Genomic DNA, 23810 nt, shown 5'->3' on the forward strand with positions numbered 1-23810 from the left:
CCATGAGCATTACTGGAATTGGTCTTATCAGAGCAATCAGAGTAAACTAGAATTTAGTCACTAAGACTGGCTTTGATTTTACTCGCTCTGTCAACATAAAATAAAAGTGTGAAATAAAGTGTGCAATCTGGGATCCTGAACAACACTCTCTTTGCTAAAACTTTGCCTTTCAAAGAGAAAATACTGATTTGTTCAGACATCTAGAGTTTCATTAGGAGCCTGTATCCTAAACCAGTGGATATTCTGCCTGTGTACTGACATTCCTGACCCCAAGGGGTGGGTATGGAGGAGAGCATGATCTGTGGATTAAGGAAAAACACTTGATGAATCATTGATCTGAATTAATATTTAGCCAAATATTTCACACAAGTATATTGAAGAGGAAAATAGCAGCAGTTTCTACATTGGGCACATTATTCATGGAAGGGTTTAAGGCATGATACCATCTCTGCATTCTGGTTTTCTTTGTTGTTAACCTGGTGTATGAGTCAAACTATACAGGTGTAAAACCTTCTCAATGTCAGCCTGGTTGCTTTGCTGTAGAATTGGTACCTTCATTTTTAGTTTCACAATCTTCTAATTTAATAGTGTGCTTAATAGAGTGCTCATATCTTTGAAAGGGATTGATCAAGAACAACTCTTAATCCACTTGATTTTTGAAAGCTAGAATCATCCTATATCTTTCTAATTTCATTCCTAGTCTCAATGCAAAGCCTCACATAGATATTTGTACTCAAAACTGGAGACCTAAGAATCTTCACCTTACCTTTGTCCCCAGCTGGGCCCTGCTTTGGAAAGTCCCTATGCAGAGAGACAAATGAGTCCAGTGCTAAAAATGTCAATCTGTAGTGCTCTATCACCTAAAATTCTAAATGCAGTGTATAGTTTTATAGCCTCTCATAGCAGGTGATAAACTTTGAAACTCACAGGGTAACTGAGACAATAGCAGATTAAGTAGTTGGCCGAAAGGCACAAAATAAATCAGAAAAGGCAATTGAAGAAGAAAGTTTAGAATATCATTCTACAAGGATTAAGCCATGTCCCTTGCTTGGACCTCACCAAGAAAACTTAAGATGAAATGGAGATTATTTAAATTGATGGCTTATTAATAATTTATTGTCATGGTAAACAGCATCATTTTTGTGAATTAACAAAAATGTGTAAAGTCCTTAGGGATCTGTGTATTCATTCACTGATGTCAGCCAGCCAACAGTCACCTTGATAGCATGACACACAACAGCACAAAAAGGCTGTAAAGATATATTTATTTGTAGGAATTGTTCCCTATTCTGAGCTTTTATTTTTTTTTTCATTACCTTTACTTTTGGCTTCCAGGTGAAGAATTTTTCTAAGTGAATACCTTGCTTGTCTTTTTTTGCTTGCTTGTTTTTATCAACTAATAACTATCTGTTAAAGCAAGTTGGATAAAAATTACAAAAATAAGAAGGAAGAAAACCCTTTGACCTTTAAGGCCTTGTCAGCCCCTTAAATAGTATGGCCTCAGGCAAGATCATAGGTCAGACAGTAATTCCAGCACAGTTGATAATAGGAAATGTCTTTTCTTTTAAACTGTTTAAAGATGTCCAATGATTTTTTTAAGTACAACAATATAATGAACAGTAATTTTTAATCAATTTAAGCTTTTAAAAATAATTAAAATTCTACCTAAACATTTTAGTATTTTCTCCTGTGGCTAAAGATGTTGACTGGATGTTCTCATTCACTGGAGGAAAGAAAGTCTAGATTCACACACAGAGATTTATTTAAATTGTCATCAGCTTTTCTTACAAAAAAAAATGGAAATACTTTTTTTCTTGATGCAGTGAGGTTTGAACATAGGGCCTCGTGTATGTTCGATAGATGCTCTCCCACTTGAGCCATATTCACCCACTTTTTCTTCAGTTCTTTTACTAAAAATAGATTTTCAGTTTGTGCTGGCCGATATTCTTTTGACCTCTACCTCCGAAGTAACTAGGGTTACATGCAATGAACCACCATACCAGACTTGGAAATATTTTTTATCTTTTCTCTTTCTTCCTTTCTTCCTTCCTTCCTTTCTTTCTTTCTTTCTTTCTTTCTTTCTTTCTTTCTTTCTTTCTTTCTTTCTTCCTTTCTTTGGAAATCCTTTCTATCTTTTCTCTTTCCTTCCTTCCTTCCTTCCTTCCTTCCTTCCTTCCTTCCTTCCTTCCTTCCTTCCTTTCTGTCAGTCCTGGGGCACTGTCCTTGGGCTTCCTCAAGACTAGCACTCTACCACTTGAGCCACAGCACCACTTCCAGGCCTGAAAAATGGAACCCAGGACTTTGTGCATGCAAGGCAAGCACTCAACCACGCTCCCAGCCCCAGAAATGCTTCTATTATCTAAAAAAAAATCACAAATACACACATATAAATTATAAAAAGAGTATTTGTGTGGCACTCACATATAGGTACATAATGCAGTTTACCAAATTCATCCTTTTTATGACATTCATAGCCCTTTTTTAAAAAACAGTGGTTGGTGGGTTTCATTGTGTTATTTTTATGCGTCCGTATAATGTTCTTCAGTCACATTCACCCTCACCCCACTACTATTCTTAAGAGTTGAAAATGCTGCATATAGGGGACATTTAAAAAAGAATTCTCTGCGTTAGTTTTCCACTTATGACTCAATAGATATCAAAGAATATGGAACAATTTTATTCCGATGCTTCTTCAGTACAAACAGCTTTATTGTTTCAGAGCTTTTAACAGCAAGTAAAAGTTTGCTCATACTTCAAATGAATGGGTACATAATGTGTACATAAGCATGATTAGGTTTTCTTTATTTCCAGAAATCAGAGCAAAGAAACTTGTCTTCAGCCATTCATTTAGGCTGCAAAGAATAGTAATTGATCTTCTGAGACCTAACTGCTAGAATTTAAAGAATACTTATGTTAGCATTTTCAGTGAGATCTTTGCCGAAGGTGTAGAGAGATCTGGGCAGGAGCCCTGAGTGGTTTAGTTGTTCTCCCCACCCCCAGTCTCTCTTTTGTCTTACATTGTGCAGCTGGGACTTATTTTACCTCCTTTGCCCTGAACTTTACTCAGTTATGCTTCCTGTTACAGTCCCCTGGTGTTGAAACCAAGTTTTAGCTCAGAGAGTCTTTCTTTCTCGTCCCACTCGTCTCACAATGTTGTAGAAAACACATCCCTCTCGCCTTTCTAGATTTTATAAAAGAAACATCCCCAGAGCCCTATCAATGAATCTACTACTTATAGGGTATTTTTAATATCTCCAGGCCCCCGTACATAGTAACTTCCATATATATATATATATATATATATATATATATATGTATATGTATACATTATATCTCAGACCTTGACTTTCACCTGCCAGTGATTTAAGTCTTGAGACGCTGCAGCTGCAGGAGGTGAAATGTGTTGGCAAATTAGGCAGGTCCTGTGGTTGCCCTCAGGATGTGAGCTTCTTAAACCATACAGTTAAAGCATGAGCCAGAAAATGACAGATGTGACTTTTAGGGGGTACTCAGGAGAAGACACTTGCCTAGCATACACAAGTTCCTAGATTCAGTTTCTAGTGCCACTGTGTGTGTGTGTGTGTGTGTGTGTGTGTGTGTGTGTGTGTGTGTGTGTTTCAAGTCTCAGTAGGGAGAATAGATGACATATACCATCCTTACTGACAATTTTGTTCTCAATATTAATTCTTGTGGTGCCTTAGGATAATTGAACGGAAGGCAGATAGCTGGTTGGAAATTGCTGTGGTATTTTTCCTGAAGAAGAGGCCTTAGTTTTCCTGTTAGAAATTTCTCTGTGAGTCTGGCAAATAGTTTCTGAGAAATCCATATGGCTTTGGTTAATCTCCATCCTTTTCCCAACACTTCTCCTCCCCACCCTTCACCCATAAATACGAAATGCATTTTTATTGATTCATTAAATTCTGGGAGACATTTCCACTACTACTCAGTATTTAAATGGGCTTTACTTTTTCCACATTTATTGTGGAGGAATACTAATGCTTAATTCTGCATTCTCCTATTTGATTTGCATATATTTGTGTTGTATGTTAACTTGAACAAAAAATTCTACAGGAGGAAAAAAAAGTGCCCTGCTAACAAATAATGACCTATCTTTTCACATGCTCAAATTGAGAAATATTGCCTGTAGCAAACATAATAGGAAATGCATTTTTAATGCTCACACACATGCTCATTCCTTTAAAAAGAAAGCAGCTGACTGTTCTTAAAAATAAAATTTCCCAAAGTATCCAGATTGACTTGGGGTATAGAAAGAGAAAACCAAAGCATTTGGAATTAATAAGGTTAGACAGAAATGCTAAACGTTTACTAACTAATATGGTATTGAGCTTGAAAATGTAAAATAAGTACTAGAATCTTACCCCTCTCCTGCCAAACTTTTTAGTTCTTTGGGAAGAATGCTACTTTGTCAGGTTGTGGGTTGCTTTAAGTTACATAATGCTTTTATTGAGTTGATAACCTGTATATGTTCATTGGTAGGAGTATTTTTGATAGTAAGAAAAACCTGAAATTGTCTTAAAACCATTTCATTTTCAGGTGCTTTTATCACTCACCTAAGCATTTTTTTCTTCTCATATTTAATGAAATGCATTCTCTTTTGATTTAAGTTTGTATCAAAACTCATAGAGCTTCATCCAGCAATTTGGAATTAAAGGGAAACATCATGCTAATTGCAAGGAACAGCACAGGTTGACTACATTAGGAAAAACAAACTTAAGTTGCAAGAGAAGGAAAATGAAAAACAGCCCTTAAGTGCTGGAGTGAGAACAAATAGATGTGTTTTGTAGTATTTCTTCAACAGCATTTTTTAATTACCTCTCTCCAAGGCATATTTTAAGTGGACTTGTAACGGTAGCCTGAAGTGTAAACTAGTAAAGGACCCAGTTGTTGAGGCATAGCTGCAGAAGGAGGCATGTCCACTCTGAAGGAACAAGGGTGTCGTTGCTCAGGAACAGAGATGACCAAGATGCTGACATCTAACATCTGCCTTGCACAGGTTTTTTTTTTTCTTAGACTGCATTGTATGCACTGTATCAGGTAGCTCTTGAGTAGTAAAGTGCTCCAAGTGCTTACAGCTAAAACAACAAAATTATTTCTGAACTATGCATCAGGAACTCTGATTCTGCTCATCTGGGTTTTTTGCAACTCTCGTAAGCCACAGTCATCTCTGAACTCAAATGAGAAAGATTTACTTTCTAGTACATAGACTTGATTGTCAGCCATCTTCAGTTCCTTGTGAGGTTGTTGTTGTTTTTCTTGTTTTCTCCTAAGACAATAGTTTCTTCCATGCTTCTTGGCTGGAAGACTCCTTTGGTTGCTTGCTTCAGGTTTCTCTTGATGGAGAAGCTCACAGCATGGCACATTGCTTTGTGCACAAGAAAGAATATTAGCAAGAAGGAAGTTACAGATATTCATCACATAATCAGAGAGGTAACACCCCACAGCTTTTTTACTGTGTCTTATTCATTAAAAGCAAGTTACTAAATCCAGAATGGAGATAGGGAATTGCATATCTGCAGGCAGGGAGTCTTTGGGAACCATGTCAGAACTGCCTACAAGTATGTTAGCAGTATTCTCCTCCTGTGTCTGGATGATAGACTGGTAATAAACTGTAGTTTAGATATGACATACATTTGCAATGCTAAATACAACATTTATAAGCCCTAATTTGGGGGCAACTCGCATAGGAGCCTTCTTCATTCCCATGTTGGCTGAGTGTTCAGACAAGTTCATCTGAGCCCTGTAGTCCCAAACTGGGTTTTCAGTAATCGATGATATTAGGGCTTCTACCTGGTATATGAATAGCATGAAGACAAGGTGCCGTCATGGCCTTCTTAGCATGATGTCCCAAATAAGAGAAACAGAGAGCTACCGGCTTATTTTTCATTCTATCTTGCCACATTTTGATCGGTGCTTTGCAGCTCATTAAGGAGAAAGGACCTTATGGATTGATTTATAAAGTTGTTATTAAGATAATAGAATGGGACCTTTTCCTTGTTTTAATGGAGTCTGTGTCTATACTGCCAACTTCCTGACTTAAATTGTACAGTTTTTAGCAGTAAAGTGAGTAAAGGAATGTGAATTTAGATTTGTGATAACTGTTTAAGGTACTTTTCATTTTAATTGAATTTTTTGACTAGACAATCCATGCAACTATATAGGAAAAATTGAGGTCTGTATTTTCTTCATCAATTACAGGTAAATACCTCTAATTAGTTATTAGTGCTCTGATTTGAGGAATTTAGAGATGGAATGTTTTAAGTATCTTATTGCTATTGATTGGCTTCTGGAAAATCAGTGAAGTCTCTGATGAGACTTGTCAGATGAACTTTCATTGACATGCTACTCCAGAGAGAGCCAGCACTCACTCCCTGGTCAAAGGTGTTCTGGCTCTTCATGTTACCCTCAATTATACATAGGCCAATCTGGGTGCCCTAAGATGTGGTTCACGTTTATGACCCGGCTGGAATAGCTACAACATGAGAGCATGAACAGTATCTAAATAAAGATACTGGCATGCAGAGGGATTTTGAAATTATTTGAAATGATGGGTAAAACTAAAGCAGTGCATAACACATCTTGATAACTAATGGCTATCAATTTTCTGTGTTATTTGAATCTGTGTTGCACCGAGAAATTATCTATGTACATATGATGAAGCTGTAACACGTGTGTAAAATTACATGTACCTTTCCTTGAACTAAGATAATGTTGATCATTATGCAGTGATGTTTTTCTAGAGTGAAGGACATTAATGGTATTTACCCCTCCCCATCGCAAAGCCAGGTTTTTATTCTTTCATCTCCATCCTTTGGCTCTATCTTTTGCTCATATGTGATCCTGAGAAGAATTTTTTTCTCTCTAAATTTACTTGGGGGAATATTACATCCTCTAATTCATCTGCTATTTTATGTCTTAAATGCACACTCTCCTGCCTTTCGGTTACTTGAGATAACTAAAACCCCTTTTTGCTACCTTATACCTTCCAATATTATGAGTGATAAACCATCTGTATTTTAAGTAGCATAAATGCATCACACATCTGTCAACCAAAGGGGATGGGATGAAGAAACCTTGAACTTAACATAGGGTAAAGCCACACCCTAATTTTTTAAACTTCTATAAGAATTACAATTTTGTTGATATGTGGATTTTTAAAATTACTTTTATTTTTCAATCACATTATCCTCTTTTAAGGCTTTTCTGGTGATGGGCGATGGCTAATTAAAGGGGAAGATTGATGGGAAAGACTAGTCTTTAATTTATATATGGATGTATATGATATTTTAATTCACTGATGAATGAACTATCCCTTAAATTTAGGCTTATTATCTCTCCTTGTGAGTATATGAGATACCTCTCTAGGTTTTATGTTGATTTATTTATTGCCTGAGAGCTCATTTTCTGCTGTTTAGTTATTCCAATCTAGCATACAGTAATTTCTATATGCTGGATTTATTTCTTGTTAGTAGAATCTGAAAGACCTGCACTAAATCCTCAAAACAATTAAACATTTGATTATGCTTTGTGCTTGCTTATCTTGCAATATTATATGTAAAATCAGTTATTTGCATATGTCAGATCGAGTTCAGAAGCGAGTCCATGTCAGCTCAGAAATCCACAGAACATTAGTGCAAATATCCACGTGTCACTTTTCCACACTACCGCTCACAAATACGACAGGCACTCTTACAAGAACCCATGGTTTTCCTAATGAATTGGAGTCACCTATGTGTGCTGTGTTTGTGACATTCACATTTGCAATTGGGGTCCATAGGAAGGACACCATTTCCTGGATCAAACCACAGAGTACAAATATTGTGCCCTAAATAACACACTAGCTACTCTAAATGTCAGTAGAGGGAGTGTTTCTGACTTTGATTTAATGAAAGCCTAAAGCAAAGCCAGCTGTTAGCACTTCTCCACTGCTTGTCAGAGGGACAGGCAGAGATGGGGAGTGTTAAGAACATCTTTTCTATACTTTTGTTTTAAAATTTAAAGATATTCAACAGGTGTTGAAGAATGACACTGGGCGTCCTTTACTGCTTGAAATCTTTTAGGCGAATTTCTGAGTTCTCCACAGAACTCAATAGCTACAGGGATCTTTAGTTATTTAAGGAAGTTCATGTCAAATTCAGAGTTTGAGTTTTGAATCCACTCACTTGCAAAGTAAGCATATGTGTCTTTCATGTTCTCCACAAACACTAGTGCAAAAATTAAAAATCAAAGGAAGAGAATCCACAGCAAATGCTAGTCTTCTCTTTGTCACTTTGGGTATTACCAAACTGATTTTAAGCCATGTGTGTTTTGATTGATATCATCTGCTTTTTCTGAACAACAACAACCAAAAAAAAAAAACCACTTGAAGGAAGAGCAAGGGAGGAAAATATGGCACACTCATTTCTGTGATTTTTGTCATCACTGGAGTGCATTTGTAAACACATGTGTTTGCTAAGGGTCTTTTCACCCTTGGAAATCCCTTTGACATTATGCTTGAATACTGAGAGGAGGTAATCTTTCAAATGTAGGGAAAGTTTACAATCTTATTATCTTGAAGAGGAGAAGAAAGTTCCTCACATGATTTATAACTTGAAACATGTTGTCATGTTTTGGTAAGCCCATTTGATTAATTCCATCCTTCCCTGTGGCAAATTATTTTTTTAAATACTATTGTAACATAGCCCTTTCTCAATAGCATATTATGCTTTTAATAGCATGATGGTGGTTTGCCAGGCCCGGGTTTAGTCATATAGAAAGTGGAGCCAGGTTCTGAGTAAAGCCTCTAATTGAATTACCTACAAAGCACTGACAGACAAGCTTTCAAGATGGATGAAGCTTGCTCTCCCCCACAGAATTCTGTCATATTTAAATCTACCTTGTAACTATCTGTTACTGGTCACCCTCACTGTGAACCTCTGGTGTACCCCTTTTCCTGCAGTCTAGGAGGGGTAGCTCATAAAGCAAGAGAGCTCATGCATGATCCTCTTGTTTTAGAGAAAATTGATAACAGACCATGTTAAATTGGAATGCCTTTGAAATAATAGTCCAAAATATTTTTTCACAGATTTCCCACATTCTTGTATGATTCCTTCTTTATTGTATTAAGAAAGAAGAAAATAGGCATGTGACTGTGGTCCTTTCTATAGCCCTGTGTACAATATTTGTTTTAATTTCAGATGAGAATTAATGTATGTCCCCATTGTTCATGAGAGTGTGCTGTCGACATTTGTTATGATAAAACAAAGAATAATGGTTTTTATTCTTTCCTTTCTCTTGCCCTTTCTCCTCTTCATGTTATCCACAGCCTCTGCAATCCCAGATAATGGAAGAAGGTCCTGCCTAAAGCTCAAAGTCTTTGTGAGACCAACAAGTAAGTTCACTGAATGAGCCTCCGAGGCCCCCTTCACCAGGCATGCTTTATCATGTGGTGTGGTTCACAGCGGTAAACTTTTTTTTTAACGTTGAATTGTGTGTGGTATATGTTTTGTATATCAACATCCATGCTTTAGTTTTCATCATATTTTTCTCATCATTCTTCATGATGCTTTTATTTTATTTAAGTACACAGCAGTTGCTAACTTGTTGTTTCTTAGGCTGTTGTACGTGCACAGCAAAAGGGAACAATATTGGCATTTGGATACATGCCATTGATTGTTGAGCAATCTCTGCATAAGTAAAAGAAAAATAGAGAGAAAGAAAAAAAAGAAATGGGAGTATAAGGGTGTCTTCACTAACATATTTGGCTGTTATCTCTATTTTTGTTATAGATAGCTGTATGAAAACTATAGGTGTTCATGATCGTGTTTTCGATGTTAACGACAAAGTAGAAAATTCATTAGAACCAGCAGGTTAGTATGCTTAGAGAATCTCTTTTAACAAATGCATCTATCTCTCTGGAGCTTCAGTACTTTTTTTCCTTTCTTCCTCTCTGCATGTTTGCATGGTAGACTTGTTCCGCGTTAGCCCACTGCTAGCAGTGCTAATGGTACTTATATTCTATCTCATTCCTCTTGTATTTTCATGTAATGCATGTTAGATAAAAAAGTTTTTTTGTTTTATTTTGTTTTGGACATGGGTTGCATCTAATACAATATCCTAACACAGAAGCCCCATCCAAATGTTGAGATCTCACTACCTCTTCCCACATCCTCAGAGCATGCTGGTGACACTGTGAAAGGTTCAGTTTTCATATGAGGCAGACAACATTTTTACTATATGTATTTATATTTTTTCTTTTAATTACTATATCCAAATCTGTGGATAAAAAAATACGATAAACAAAATAGCAACTAATTCAATGCATTTAGTTTTCTCTAGAAATTCATGTAACTCACCTAAAAAAAGAACTTCACATTATTTCATTATCATTTGTGCCATTGTCAATAATTGTTTTGGAGAAATATGCTTATCTTATCACCACAAATTCATATACCTGGAGGATTAAGGCAAAATAAGTGGGGTTTTGTTTGTTATTTTGTCTTAAATGTGCTGGTACTAGGGCTTGAACTCAGACTGATGCTAGGCTGGTACTCAGGGCCTTGTGCTCTCATTGGACTCTTGCTCAAAGCTTGTGCTCCACCACTTGAGCCACACCTCCATTCTAGTGTTTTTGGTAGTTCAATTGGAGTCTCCTGGACTTCCCTACACAGGTTGGTTGGACCCTTGATCCCCAAACATCAGTCCCCCTGAGTAGCTAAGATGACAGACATCACAACTGTAGTTGACAGGAAGACTTAGGGTGCTACTCCCCCACCCCAAGCATTCTTATTTTCCTAAAGCAGGCAGAGTACAAATGAGAGGTGTGTACAATGAGCTTTCAAAGGTTTCAGTGGCTCCCCAGAGATCAGTTAGGCATTTGGGGAAGTTGCAAGGAATAAGTGCTGACACAGAGACATTTTAATTGTGTCCTGGAAATCTGGAAGCATTACTGTGACTTTTCAAGGTACCAGCCTCTTCACAAGCTTGAGGTTGTAGCAACCCTAGTAGCACTAAGCTCAGTGAGAACTCATAAAGCTCATAGAATCTCCATTCCTCCTGTGCCCGAGAACACACTTCCAGGACACTCAGCTAGTCACACACATCCAGGATTACTATTCATATCTCTTGACCTTCATTCCAATATTAATATACAAGTAGTTTTCTTTATTGTTCGGAAAGAAGACTTAACTTTCTTGGTTTAAGCTGAATGACCAGTTGGATGAGGCTATGATTCTTTGTTTTTCAAAACATGTTCAACATAACCCCCCCATGACCTATATGTCCAGGTAAACTCCTTGCCTATGTAGACAATAGGAATCTATTTAGAAATCTAAGAGATTGTGTGTTTTTTCCTCTGGCAATGGAGAGTCACACTGGAGACTGTTCTGTGATTTAGAAAATTACCTTTGCATTCAACTAATGATAAAATATAGGATGATAAGATACTTTCACACATGAGTACATTTCAGTATCTTCTAGGAAACATAATCTTTTTCACAGAGCATTTGAAGTTCACAACAGCCCACAATCTATAGATTCACAGATGGTAGACCTTTGCCCAGGTGTAATACAACATAGTTAAGTAGTGTGTACACACACGTGTGTACATGTTGGCTCTTTGATTCAGTCATGACTGTGTTAAAAGCTTCCTGATGAGCAGCTTCACTCCAGAAGTGAGACAAAGTTGAGCCACCGTGTGTAGAAGTTTGCCTAGGGACACCACATTTGTACTTCACTCTCTTTCTTAGGAAAATCCTTCAGACTTGAAGCCCTTGCCCATACTGTTGACTGATGGAGCTGATACACATTCTATTTTAGCCAGCTCTGTGAGTAGACAGATTTTATGAATCCAGCAAGTCTGAAAATATCCCACTGCATGTTTTCAGCGATGTGTACTAATTCACCTGTCTCTGGAATGTATTTGTCTTTTTTGTTTGCTTGCACATTCTGCCTGCCGGTTTCCTATCATCAGGGACACAAGATGATCTCAGGACAGACATCTGTCATATTACATGCTCCACAATATTTCTAGTGCTCTGTATGTTAACCATTGAAATCCCCATGTGGTAGACTCCTGTAAGTAGGAGACACTACTTGATTTGGATTCCAAAGAGGAACATTTATTTCTTCCTACTCTTGTTCACTCATACAGATTTTACAGATTCTCTCATCTTTGGCTATAGCTTCCATTGGGATAGATTTTGCTTATGAATTCATTATTAATATTCTGAAATTCCCAGATTTACCTGAATGATAGTCTCTTTCTCACATCACTTGGTGGGGGGAGGAGAAGCAAAGAATCCCACTATCATAGATTGAGTCCCTATTTGAATCAAATGATGCTTTGTACATTCCTGATGGAGAATGCAAAGATGAAGGAACAAGAGAAGAATTATGATGCTCCAATAGAATAGGTCTTCTCCTTTGGGGAAAAGATAGCACATATATTCACTTGTTGCTTACTAAAGGGCTAATTCTACAGATTGTCCATGACTAAGTGGGCTGAAAGCTGCATTAGCCTCCTGCTTTATAAAGATAAAGAAAAGCCTTCTTTACATCTTGCACCAAGTGGGCACTCTCTGAGCACTTGTAAGGGCAGGCAGCAGAGAAGCAGTTCTTGTGTGGACATTGAGTGCCTGGGTATTGCTTGAGCATCTTTTAGCAGCACATTTCCAAGCAACACCAAGAGATGGATTGGTGTAGTATGCTATTAAGAATAAAGTGGAGAAGAGCCCAATAGGTGATATCATTTCAGGTATATAAATCTAAATGATGTTTCCAGATGAACCTGGAATCCTCTGGGTTTATGGTTCTTTCATAATTAAGCCTGAAGTGCTCCATTGTTTTGATTGACACCGTATTGGTGCTCTTAAGAATGTGATTTGGATTTTAATTTTAGGGCTGTTAGGGTCCTTTACTTCTGCCTCCTATTAACTGCAGATTTAATTACTACATTAGTGAGGCTGAAAAGAGCAGAGAACAGATGAGGGCCTGTAAGTAGTTGGCTACATTGTGCAGGTTGTCCATCTTTTCCTCTGCATTGCTTACCTGCTCATTCTTGCTTCCTAACTTTTCAAGTCTCCTAACCTAAGCCCACTCCAATAAGGCTTGCTGAAGTTCAGGAAGGGGGAGCACAACAGAACCTGCTAAAACACTTGCACCCCTCCAAGTCAGAAGACTGATGCTGAGAAAGCATCTTTTATAGTGTGCATGGGAAAGAAACAGGATGAGTAGCTGAAGTGGGGACTGGCCTGAGATCCTAAAAATAGGTCACTTCAAGACAAATGATAGTGTGATTGTATCCTGTAATTAAAAAAACAAACATATTCATTAAACTGTTTCATAGGAAAATACACGTGATTTTAAAATATTGAGAGCCAGGCATGATGACTGATGCCTGTAACCCCAGCTAGTCAAGAGACAGGAGGAATGACATTCTAGCCCAGCCAAAGGGAAAATATTAGTAAGAAATCCCAATCCAAGAATAAATTAGGAGTGGTAGGGCACATTTTTATCTAAGCTAAGCAGGAGGAGCATGGTATAAGGCCAGCCCTGGGCAAAATGGTAAGATCCTACCACAAAAATACCTAAATAAAGCAAAAAGTGCTAAAGGTGTGTCTGAAGAGGTAGTGTATTTGACTGGCAAGTATGATATCCTGAGCTCAAAGTCCATTACTTCAACATAAATAAAGTATATAAGTAATGGATAATTAATCCATTAAGAGTCCCAAGACAAGTCACTGGGGAATATTTAGAGATTATCTTTCAAGGTCTACCTGAGAGCAACCATTAGCATCTCACATTTATTGTTCTCTCCGATTGACCATTGAGTGAACCCAGATGGCAGCTGGAGCTCACAAGGAAGTTCATGTGATGCCGAGATGAAATCTGCACCAAGGCTTGCTCGTGGGTTCTCAGATCCTGTTCAGAGATCATTATGTCTAAAAGCACAAGCTAGGCCAGGTGGAAGGATGGAGATGGGCCTCACTAGAGAAGACAAAGCTCAGTGCACAGGCAGGCCTCCAGCCTATCTTTGGCCACTAATTACTGCAAAGTTCCCATTCCTCAGTTAAGCCTGTTAATCGGGCAGATCAGGGAGGCGATCCAAAGTCAGAGGCAGCCTCGTAGAACACTTTATAGCTAAATAAAAGAAGCTTAACCCACTTAATCCATTTTATTTAGAGGAAAAATTTGCATCCACACTGATAATTTATATGCCAAGCTTCAGCCTATAAAAATAAGAATAGTCAAGTTCAAGTAATTTAATCCTGAAGATGCAAGGCTTCTAATGAAAATAGCACTGTAATTGATTCCTAATTGTTGGCAAACCAGAGGCTATGTTTAATAAAAATTATATAGTTGATTTATGTATATAGTTTATTTATATATAGCTTATTTAAAATAATATTGTTTTGACGATTAATTTTCCATGTTGGAAAATACACCCGGACATAATAAAGAAGAGCAAGCATTTCACACTAATCCTATGAAATGGATAAAAAGAAGAAAATCAGTAAATGAGTTATCCCCTTCTGATGAATTACTAATGTGCCCACAGAACTGCCTCTGGCCCTAACCCCTTCTAACATGTGCCTTCCTTCCCTGTGGCATCTCAAGTTGGTATAATGTGTGTCTACCACTGGCAAACAACAGTAGCTCCTATAGCAAAGGTTACAGTATAGACACAAGGGTTTTTGGTTTGTTTGTTTTTTGCTTTTGTTTTTTTGCTTTTCTGTATTTGGGGTTTTTTAACCCCTTCAATTTTAAAGGGAAGTATTAATACTGTGGAGAAAAACCAATTGTCCCAGCCTTTGTTTGCTGTAAATAATGAGTGATTATGCAGACATGAAAGTCAATGGTGGCACAAGGTTCATTACACTACTTTGGAGAGGGTGGTGGGGTCTGTTCACAGCAGGTTGCTGCAGGAGGGTTATTAAGGGTGTGGAATCTCATTGGAACGTGTGCTTTCTATTTGAACAGATGACACTGTACATGAGTCAGCCGAGCCATCCCGCGGAGAGAACGCGGCACAGACACCAAGGATACCCAGCCGCCTTTTGGCAATCCTACTGTTCTTCCTGGCAATGCTTTTGACATTATAGCACAGTCTCCTCCCGTCACCTGTCACAGAAAAACATCAGGGTCTTGGAACACCAGAGATCCACCTAACTGCTCATCCTAAGAAGGGATTTGTTATTGGTTTTTGGCAGATGTCAGATTTTTCCTTTTGTTTCTTTTTTTCTTTCAGCCTGAATTCTAAACGACAACTTGGAGGGGGTAGTGTCTAAACAAGATGCTGCCTCCTTCCCTCCCTCCCCCCACTCCACCCCTTAGCCTTGGCCTTTGACTTTTCTCACCCCTTCCAAATTAAATGGACTCCAGATGCAAATGCCAAATTGTCGTAGTGACACCAGTGGTTCTTCAGCTCCTGTGCATTCTCCTCTAAGAGCTCACCTGTGCCAGCGGTGTATGGACATGGAAGAGTAGTGACACGTGGGGCCAGTGAAGACCAGGCCCCGGGGGGGGGGTTTCACTCTCCTATACAATACTTATGCCTTCTCATTCAGGACTGCAAGATGATTGTGATTGTACAGGGCATCATGTCACCATGTCAGGTCCAGAGGGGAGGTATTAAGAACAGGTACAATATTACACCATTTCCTCTAGGAGTATATAAATGAACGGGCTTCTGAAAGGTTGAGACACTGGTTCTATTTTATTTTATTTTTTTTAATATGACTGTCTTAAAGCATTCTTGACAGTAGAACGTGTGATCTGCAAGAGAAGCCTTGTTATTCCTCCCTCCCTCCCCCAGGTGGAAGCTAGGGTACAGGAATGCTAACCCAGAGCAAGTGTGAACTAGAGAACTCTATATGTCTGGTGGGGGTGGATATGTGTGAGTGCCTCTATTTTGTTAGTGACTGGGCAGTGCACACTAGATTATTTTTTTTCCTTTGAATACAGATCACCATGGTGCTACAATTTTTTTTTCTTCTTAGGAATTAAAAGAGGCATTTTTGTGAATAAAGTGACCTTCCCCAAGGCTGATAAGCCAAGATTGATGAGTCCAGAGTGGAATAGTCTTGGCTGCTCCTCTGGGGACAACAGGTAGCAAGGAAAGGACGTCTGTGGACAGAGGAGAAGTGATTTGGCTTTGCTGGAGCTCCAGTGTGCCGTGGCCTTTCCCCTACTCCCACCTGAATATGCCCACGCTTTGCTCCGTGCTCCATGGTCGCAGGGGACGTTAGACACAAACCCCTGTCACCAGGAGAGTCAGTCAGCACTACTTGGGAGGGCTAAAGGGAAATTTGGAATAAAACAAAAATTCCAAAGCTGGGAATGAAATAAAAAATTCAAGTGTTGATTTTATATTCTTTCCCTTTCTGACACAGCCTAAAGCGTAGGGGGAACGAGTGTTTATCTGTGGGAGATAAACAAGGTGGAGTCCCAAAGACTTTAACAAAATATTTTTTTAAAAATCCACTAGAATAGAAAATACATTATTTAGATATACTTTATGCTGAGAGTGAGTATATATGCTTGTCCTATTTAAACTTGTGAGAAAAAGTGGTATCCCTTGATACATTTAGAATTACGGGGTGGGGAGGGGCTACCTTGTTTCATTGTAAGGTGAGGCAGAAGGAGAAGAAATACAGGATGACCTGTTTAAGAACACTTCCCGTTGATTACAGGAAATGCAGGCCTTGGAGGTTCTAGTTCTGGGCCTCTCATGAACTTGAGTGTCCAAAGCTTAGCCATGGGAAAGTGTCAGAACAATGGAAGCAAAAGCGGTCTAGCCTTTTTTCATTTCTATTGCAGGAGGGCAATAGAAACAATGCCTTTCAAAATAAGTCAATACGTGCAATGATCATGTAAAATGTGAAAAATTGAAAGCATTCCAACAAAATAAGGGGTTTTATATATTCGTTTTTTAAAAAAAAAATAGGTATATATGGAAACAAAAAAATGAAAGGGAGATCCTGATCCTATGATGGACATACTTCATGAATGGGAATTTGCTTAATATTGTGCATAGTTTCGAATTCGAAAAATATGTGAATGAAAGGCGGCTGTTGATGTACCCCGGAGAGTTGTACACATGTTGAAGTGTCATCTGGGCATATCTGATTCATTTGGAGTGGACATGACTGCTGAGTCAGCTCTCGCTGGGCCCCAAGTCCGTGGGGCTGCCAGGCTGCAGGGTACAACCACCCTCCTACCACCAACATCAGATACTTCTCCAGAGTGGCAGAGTCTTATCACAGAAGGCACCCACCATTTCACTGAAACAAAAATTCATAGCATTTAATTCCTTTTTGCTTTATTTGTATGCTCAGTACTCTCAGTAATATCCAGAAATACAACTGTGGTTTTTTTCCTTTAATTAATAGTTACAAGTTTGTTGATCCAATGGGATTTGAGTAGAGGAGAATTCAAAAACAAATTACCTTGAGAAATGGATCAATAGTCAGAACCAAAATAATACTGCATGTTCTATAATCCAGGAAATCAAATGATCCTGTAATGATTTCCGGTAGTCGTAACTACATTAGCAGTGCTAATTTCATTTTAGAAATGGTGACTTCTGTGCATTTTTTCCCCTAGCATTTGTCTAACAAATGATAAAGTAATTACTCATGGCCCTCTCTGCCATTCGTTGTCTTTAATTTTTCACAGTGAAATTAGACCCTTTTACTTCACTATTGCACCATTGCAAATTAAGTTTAAAAAAATGGCAAAGCTGTCCACACCAGTAGATAATATGCTTCTCTACCTATAAGTGACGTAATCATAGCTAATACACTTGCTGTGGAGTTTTTAAGAAATGATTGGCATCAGTTTTCATCTTGTCCAGAAGCGCTGGTGGCCTTTTGTGGTGATGTGAACAATCCTCTGGGGACTTAGGAGGATGTCGATGCAACTTTGTAGCAGGATTAATTTCAAGAACAATTCAGAATCATGCAAAGCAGTCAAAATGTCCCCTTAGCCCCAGTTGGTCAAACCCCAGCGACCTTTGCCCCTGGTTGCCAAGGGCTTGCAACATGAAGCAGGGAAATAAGGATCTGTCTGTTTAGTGGATACTGTGTATCCTTTAATAGACCAGGTAACCGTTCGTGTTAGTTTAGACTATTGTTTTGTACTGTACTTTCTTGGGTGGCAGAGGAAAGAAAAGTTAAAACATAAAAAAAAACAACTGCGTTCTTTAATTCTGTATTATTAGCAACCTCTGTTGTATATAGTGTTTGATAATAAAGTATTAATTTGATTCTTATGTCTTTTGTAAGTAGAACAATAGACTTTCAGGATACAAAAACATGCATCGAGGTTTTGAGACATCCAATGTGTTCATGGCTGAGAAAAGTCACAAATGGTTGAGTCACTTCTGCATACTGAACTCACATGTGGTCATTGCCCGTCCAATCTTAAGACTCCATCGTCTTGGGACCTGGAATAACATGACTTTTTGATCACTATTTTGTCCTCAGTGTTTTCCAGGTCAGATATTGGAGCTCTGTGGTCTTTTCTACTACCCCCAAGCACCTGGTTTGAAATATTATAGAGAATCCAGTAACGGTTCTGTACTTTGGTTTGGTTTTCTTTTTGTGTTTGGCTCATTTCCCCCCCCCCAGAAAGGGTCTTGTCCTGTATAGATTGCAGCTCAGGCACAGGGATGGTTGTAAACCAATCCCTCAGGAAGGCTAAGAGTTGGCTGTTTCCTTCTCTGTTTGGGTGTGAAAGGAGGAGTCACATAGTACCTGTGGGTTTTCAGGAAATCTGTTTTTTTCTGGTGCCTTAGCAACAGCTGCAGCCATTTTTCTTAGTTCCAAAAAATAAAGAAAAATTAGTTTTAAACTACTCATTGCTCTCAGAGATGTGGTCTCTAGCTTCTTTGAAAAATCACCTCCCCCAACACCCCGGTTGCTTACACTCCTACTCTTTGAATTTTTATATTGTTGTTGTTGTTGTTTTAATATCTCTTACCATCCTCCCACATTTTCCTTTCTCTCAGAGCCGTGAATGGGCAGGTCTATCTCTGGTTTGGCATCACTGAGTTTTTCCCATGCCTTTGCCCCAGAGCTGCTCAGACATGAGAAAAATCTCCCTACAATGGGTTTGCTCCCATTGTCTGTACAGTTTAATAGATGCTGGCATGTTGGAGGTTACCCATGAGTCAAAATCCGCTTTCCATGCTTACTCTTGACACCCCATTAAAGCCACTCATTGTGTGTGCGTCTGGGTGTGAAGTCCAGCTCTGTGTGGTCCGTGCCTGTACTGCCCTGCTTACAGCTCCTTTGCACTTACTCATCGAGTGCTGTTTTGAAATGCTGACATTATATAAACGTAAAAGAAAATGTAAAAAAAAAATCCACACACAAACCCATATGATCTGTATTTGTATATACACGTGTCCGTACAAGTATACCTAAATAAAAAATTAAAGATTTTCATCATTTTAATTGGATCCCTCCTTCTACTTCTTTGTTCTTTGAATGATGCCTTTATTTCAGGGTCTACTTTTACTCTGCTCATTTTTTCAAATCCTTTGTGGGCAGACAAGATAGTACAATATGCACAAGAGAAGATCTGAGAAGTTCAAATAATACAAGGTTAAAGTGGCCCAAGTTGTTAGGTACATTCCAGTTATTCTCATGAAGGGGTGATGACATTTCAGCCTTGTTTATGTCTGTGAGCCTTTAAAAAGGCACTATGACAAGACTTAAACTCTAAAACAAATACAATAGTAACTACACTTACATTCTTCCATTTTGTATGCCATCAAGAAAAATTCCAAGTAAGAATTTTCCTAGCAAGCAGCTTAGACAGTTGTAAAATCACTTGTATAACCCCAAACTTCAGTTCTCACTACCAAAGAAAAATTAGGTTTACCATTACGAGTCCTTAGATAAGTCACTGAGTCTTTCTAGGATTCATTTAGAAGTAAGAGTCATAGAAGTGGCTTTTTTGTGTTGTTTGATTATCTGATTTCTGCCCTTGCCAAACACTACAAAGCCTCTTTCCCTCCACATAATATCTGATTTTTTTACTCTAATGTTGCAAAATCTGAGAAATTCATTTGAAAAAGACAAACTTCAAATATCTGACAAAACAGACACCTAAATGCATTTCAAGACTTAACTTTAATTATACCATGTTCATATTAAACTCATGGAGAGATTTTTATTATGCTTAATTATTTGACAGGTCACTAAACCCTAATTACTTCTTATCATGACTTTTTTCTCTAATGAAAAGTGACAGCTTTGTAGCATGACAAACAACTCACATTCAAAAACAATACAAAAAGCACTGTACTATGTGGCTTTCTAACCAGAACAGCCTCACATCACCTTCATCATCGTCTTTACCATCATCATCAAAAGAATTTAAGTGATCATGACATTGTGCTCTGTTAATGCTGGACAAAATGATGTTTACACCTGTTTACATCATGAGACAGACATGATATGTAAGCATGACAGTAATGAATTTTAAAGAACTATATAAATTTCAAGCATATGTACTATGCATAAATAATATGGGAGATTCCTTTTTAAAAAATAAAAGTGAGTAAAAAGTGTTTGGGATCTTCAGACTATGAAACTTAAAGGAAATCACCTCTAAATGTAGTCAACATGAGATTAGATGCTTCTTTTTTTAAAAAAAAATGGCAACTGAGAAACAAGCTTAAGAAAATAATAAACTGCATAAGATGGATTTTCATAGTAGCTACTGAGGTGACAGTGAAAATGAGAAAGCCCAAGACAAAATCTGAGTGTCACTGAAACAAATCTTGGAGATATTGGTACAGAGAAATCATCATTTCTCTCCCTGAGGAAGTAGGGAAGTGTGGGGGGAGATGACAATTTCAGATTGCACTTTACAGAATAATCAGATAGCTGCTCTTACTGCCCAGACTGTATCTACACAATTGTGACATGCCTAGAATTTCAGCGAAAGAGAAGTTTACACACAGAGAGATTAAGGTCATGGGGTAATGTAAAAGACAGGTAAAAATGAGGCATAAGATAGCTTGGTAGTGGCTGTGGGTTCCCGATTAATAAGGCAATTCTGAAAAGTAACATGCTAATTGGAAAGCAAGCTGGACCAGAGATGGGATCATAACCAAACATGGATGGGCATGAATGAACCACACATTTTGGGGAACACAGCATTTGGATCATCTTAAGGGTGATATAAAAAGATTCAGAAGGCAAATTTCAGAATCTAGACTCCCATGCATTTGGTATGAATATAATACATGGGTAGAAAGAATAATAGAAATCGTTACTCTATAGGAGAATCTATGCATAGAAAAAATAATAGAAATCGTTACTCTATAGAAGAATTTATGCATCATAAAAATTAAAAACATCATTTTCAGTAATTTAATTAAAAACACTGCTTTGTTTTTATTTTGTTGTTGTTCGGTAAAACCATTGTAACAGTTTCTTAGAACTGTTTTCAAAAGCAGTGTCTAGTTGTTTGCAGAGCCTAGCTTCATATCTTTTTCAGCAAAGCACTGACAAAAATGTTGTAGAGGTAGCATCACAGCTTTGTTTTGGGAAAACAGTAAACCTGCATCAATTTCATGTCACTTAAAAAATTCACAAATTAAATAAATGCATAGAATTTTTTAAGATAACAAGGAATTTTATGACCAACAAAATCACAGTCAAAGATGAACTGGTTTGGAGAAAAGATAATTAGCCAACCTAATACCTAATTAAAGCAGTGAATTTCCTGTACAAATAACTGTTTCCAGGTAAGTCTGTCCTCCTTTCTAAACAGGATGTCATTTCTAAGCCATTCTTTGTAGAACTTCATGCAGCTAACTCTTAGGACTAGAGAGAAGAAAGGAGGTGAAAGGCCTCATGTTCAACCTATCCCAGCACAGAGATCCTTTAAACAGTTTTCACCAGACATTGTCATTATTGTCACAGGGGTCGCCAGCCATGTTGGGAGGAAAGCCTGGTTTCACTATGTATTATCTCTTCCAAAGTGTCTCATGAGTTCTGCCATCTGACTACTCTGCCAATGATGACATTAATTGTCATCCACACTGAAAGATGATGAGCAAGATGGTAGCACTCACACAGTGAAAACAAAACAGAATCCTAGCTTCTTGCTGCCTGCTTTTTTTTTTAAATTCAGAGCTTAATTCCTAAACCTAGAGTATTCTGTAACATTAATGGAAGAAAACTCTGCAGCTATACAACCTGTATCAGAACAGCTCTGGGATAAAGATGCTTTCATTACAGCTGAGGCTTTATGTTGGTGAGCCTGACCATTAAAGGATTAAAAGCCCTGCCTCACCAAGGCTGTCAGTCAACGTTAATTCAGAAGAATTTAATCTAGTGGTTGACTCTCTGAGTCAATAATGTGCTTTGAAATATCCTGGATTTTAGTCAAGATTATTCAAGCAGGAATTCAATGGATGCTTATCAATCTTGAACAAGAACACAAAAAGAAGGAAGCCCTTCCCCCCCACAAAAAGACAACAATAGGAAAATAGGACAAAATATGTTGGACTGTTCTTTTGTTCCCAAGTGCCAGGTGTTCATTCAGATTTCACATATATGATTTGCAGTGTAGGTAGCCAAAGCCATTTCTTTCCTTCACAACCATGAAACAAACAGATCTGTAAGATAAAATGAAAACAAGTTCATCCTAGATAATGTGTGTTCTAGTCACAATGGTATCCTTTCCTTTTTGTGTTCAGACAGAGCTTGTGTTTAGGACTAACTCCCTTTCCCATTTCAAAAAAAAAAAAAACTGCTGTAGTGTATGACAACTCTTCTCTGCTTTACTAGATCTGCACAGGTTTTCCTCCAGTAGAGAGAACAGGACGGTCTGTGTCTTTATTTTTTATGTAAGACAGTGTGCCAGGCCGAAAGTTGACTCCATTTATTTCTCCTGCAGAGAGTCAGCATGCTCCTTCTCTTGGAAGATGCAGGTACTTAAAATAGCAATAGGCTTTGTGGTTGATAGAGAGTATTTCATCCCCAGATCTCACAGTCATAAAGAATAAAACATAAACCAATGACGGCTTCTAACAAGCTTGGAAAAGAATTAACTGGGAAGACGGTTTGTCATCATTCTCCCAGGGAAGAACAAAAAGGAGAAAGCTGCTTTACTCAGGTAACCTAAGGAAAGAACTGTAGTTATGATGGGCCAAGATTTGGACAGGAGTCCTACTGTCTGTTCTTCTTCATTCCTTGGAAACATAAAAGCTCCAGCTAAAGAAAAAACAAATGGCACTGTTTCTTCTGTCTGTGGGATGTTTCCAAAGCAATGGAATTGGGAACATAATCACTGGGCAACTTCCCAATTTTTTTCCTATTTACAAGTCAATGGTATTATAAGTCAACTCTTTTAATGCAATTTGCTTTTATACTTTCCCAAGATAACTTTCTATATTCTCTTCAGATTCAAACTTACCTGCAAATATAAGGAAACACACACACACACACACACACATATATATATATATGTATATATATATGTATATATATATATATATATATATATTCAGGAACTCTTCAGTTCCAAAATCTGTGCATGCTGAAGTACTCTACATAGAATAAAGTATGCAGCAGTTGCACATGTTCTAGCACATCCTCCTTTCTATTCATGTCATCCTCATTTTATTCACAATACCAAATAATGTAAATGGTATAGATGTAGTAGTTATACTGAAATAGAAATGGATATACATTGAAATAGAAATAGTAGTTACATTAGTCAACAACAACAAGAAAAAATTCTGTGTGAATTCATTACAGATTAATTTCTTTAAGTAGTTTTAAATAGGA

At 37.9% G+C, this 23810-nt stretch overlaps 1 protein-coding gene across 2 annotated transcripts in view; it reads left to right on the forward strand.

Moving 5' to 3' along the window:
• The window catches only part of Efna5 (ephrin A5), a 280528-nt gene extending 261086 nt beyond the window's left edge, over positions 1-19442 (forward strand). Inside the window, exons 3-5 of one of the 2 annotated variants that reach the window (XM_090331544.1) lie at positions 9323-9388; positions 9786-9866; positions 14977-19442. In XM_090331544.1, the coding sequence (XP_090187670.1) occupies positions 9323-9388; positions 9786-9866; positions 14977-15098 (269 nt within the window). In that variant the 3' untranslated portion in view covers positions 15099-19442. The remainder of the gene's footprint in view (positions 1-9322; positions 9389-9785; positions 9867-14976) is intronic. The other variant, XM_090331545.1, reaches the window with a different exon arrangement.
• The last annotated feature ends 4368 nt before the right edge of the window (positions 19443-23810 follow it).

Source organism: Megascapheus bottae, chromosome 4 (genome assembly GCF_031878675.1).
Source record: "Megascapheus bottae isolate mThoBot1 chromosome 4, mThoBot2.hap1, whole genome shotgun sequence".
In the NCBI taxonomy this organism is placed as follows: Eukaryota; Metazoa; Chordata; class Mammalia; order Rodentia; family Geomyidae; genus Megascapheus; species Megascapheus bottae.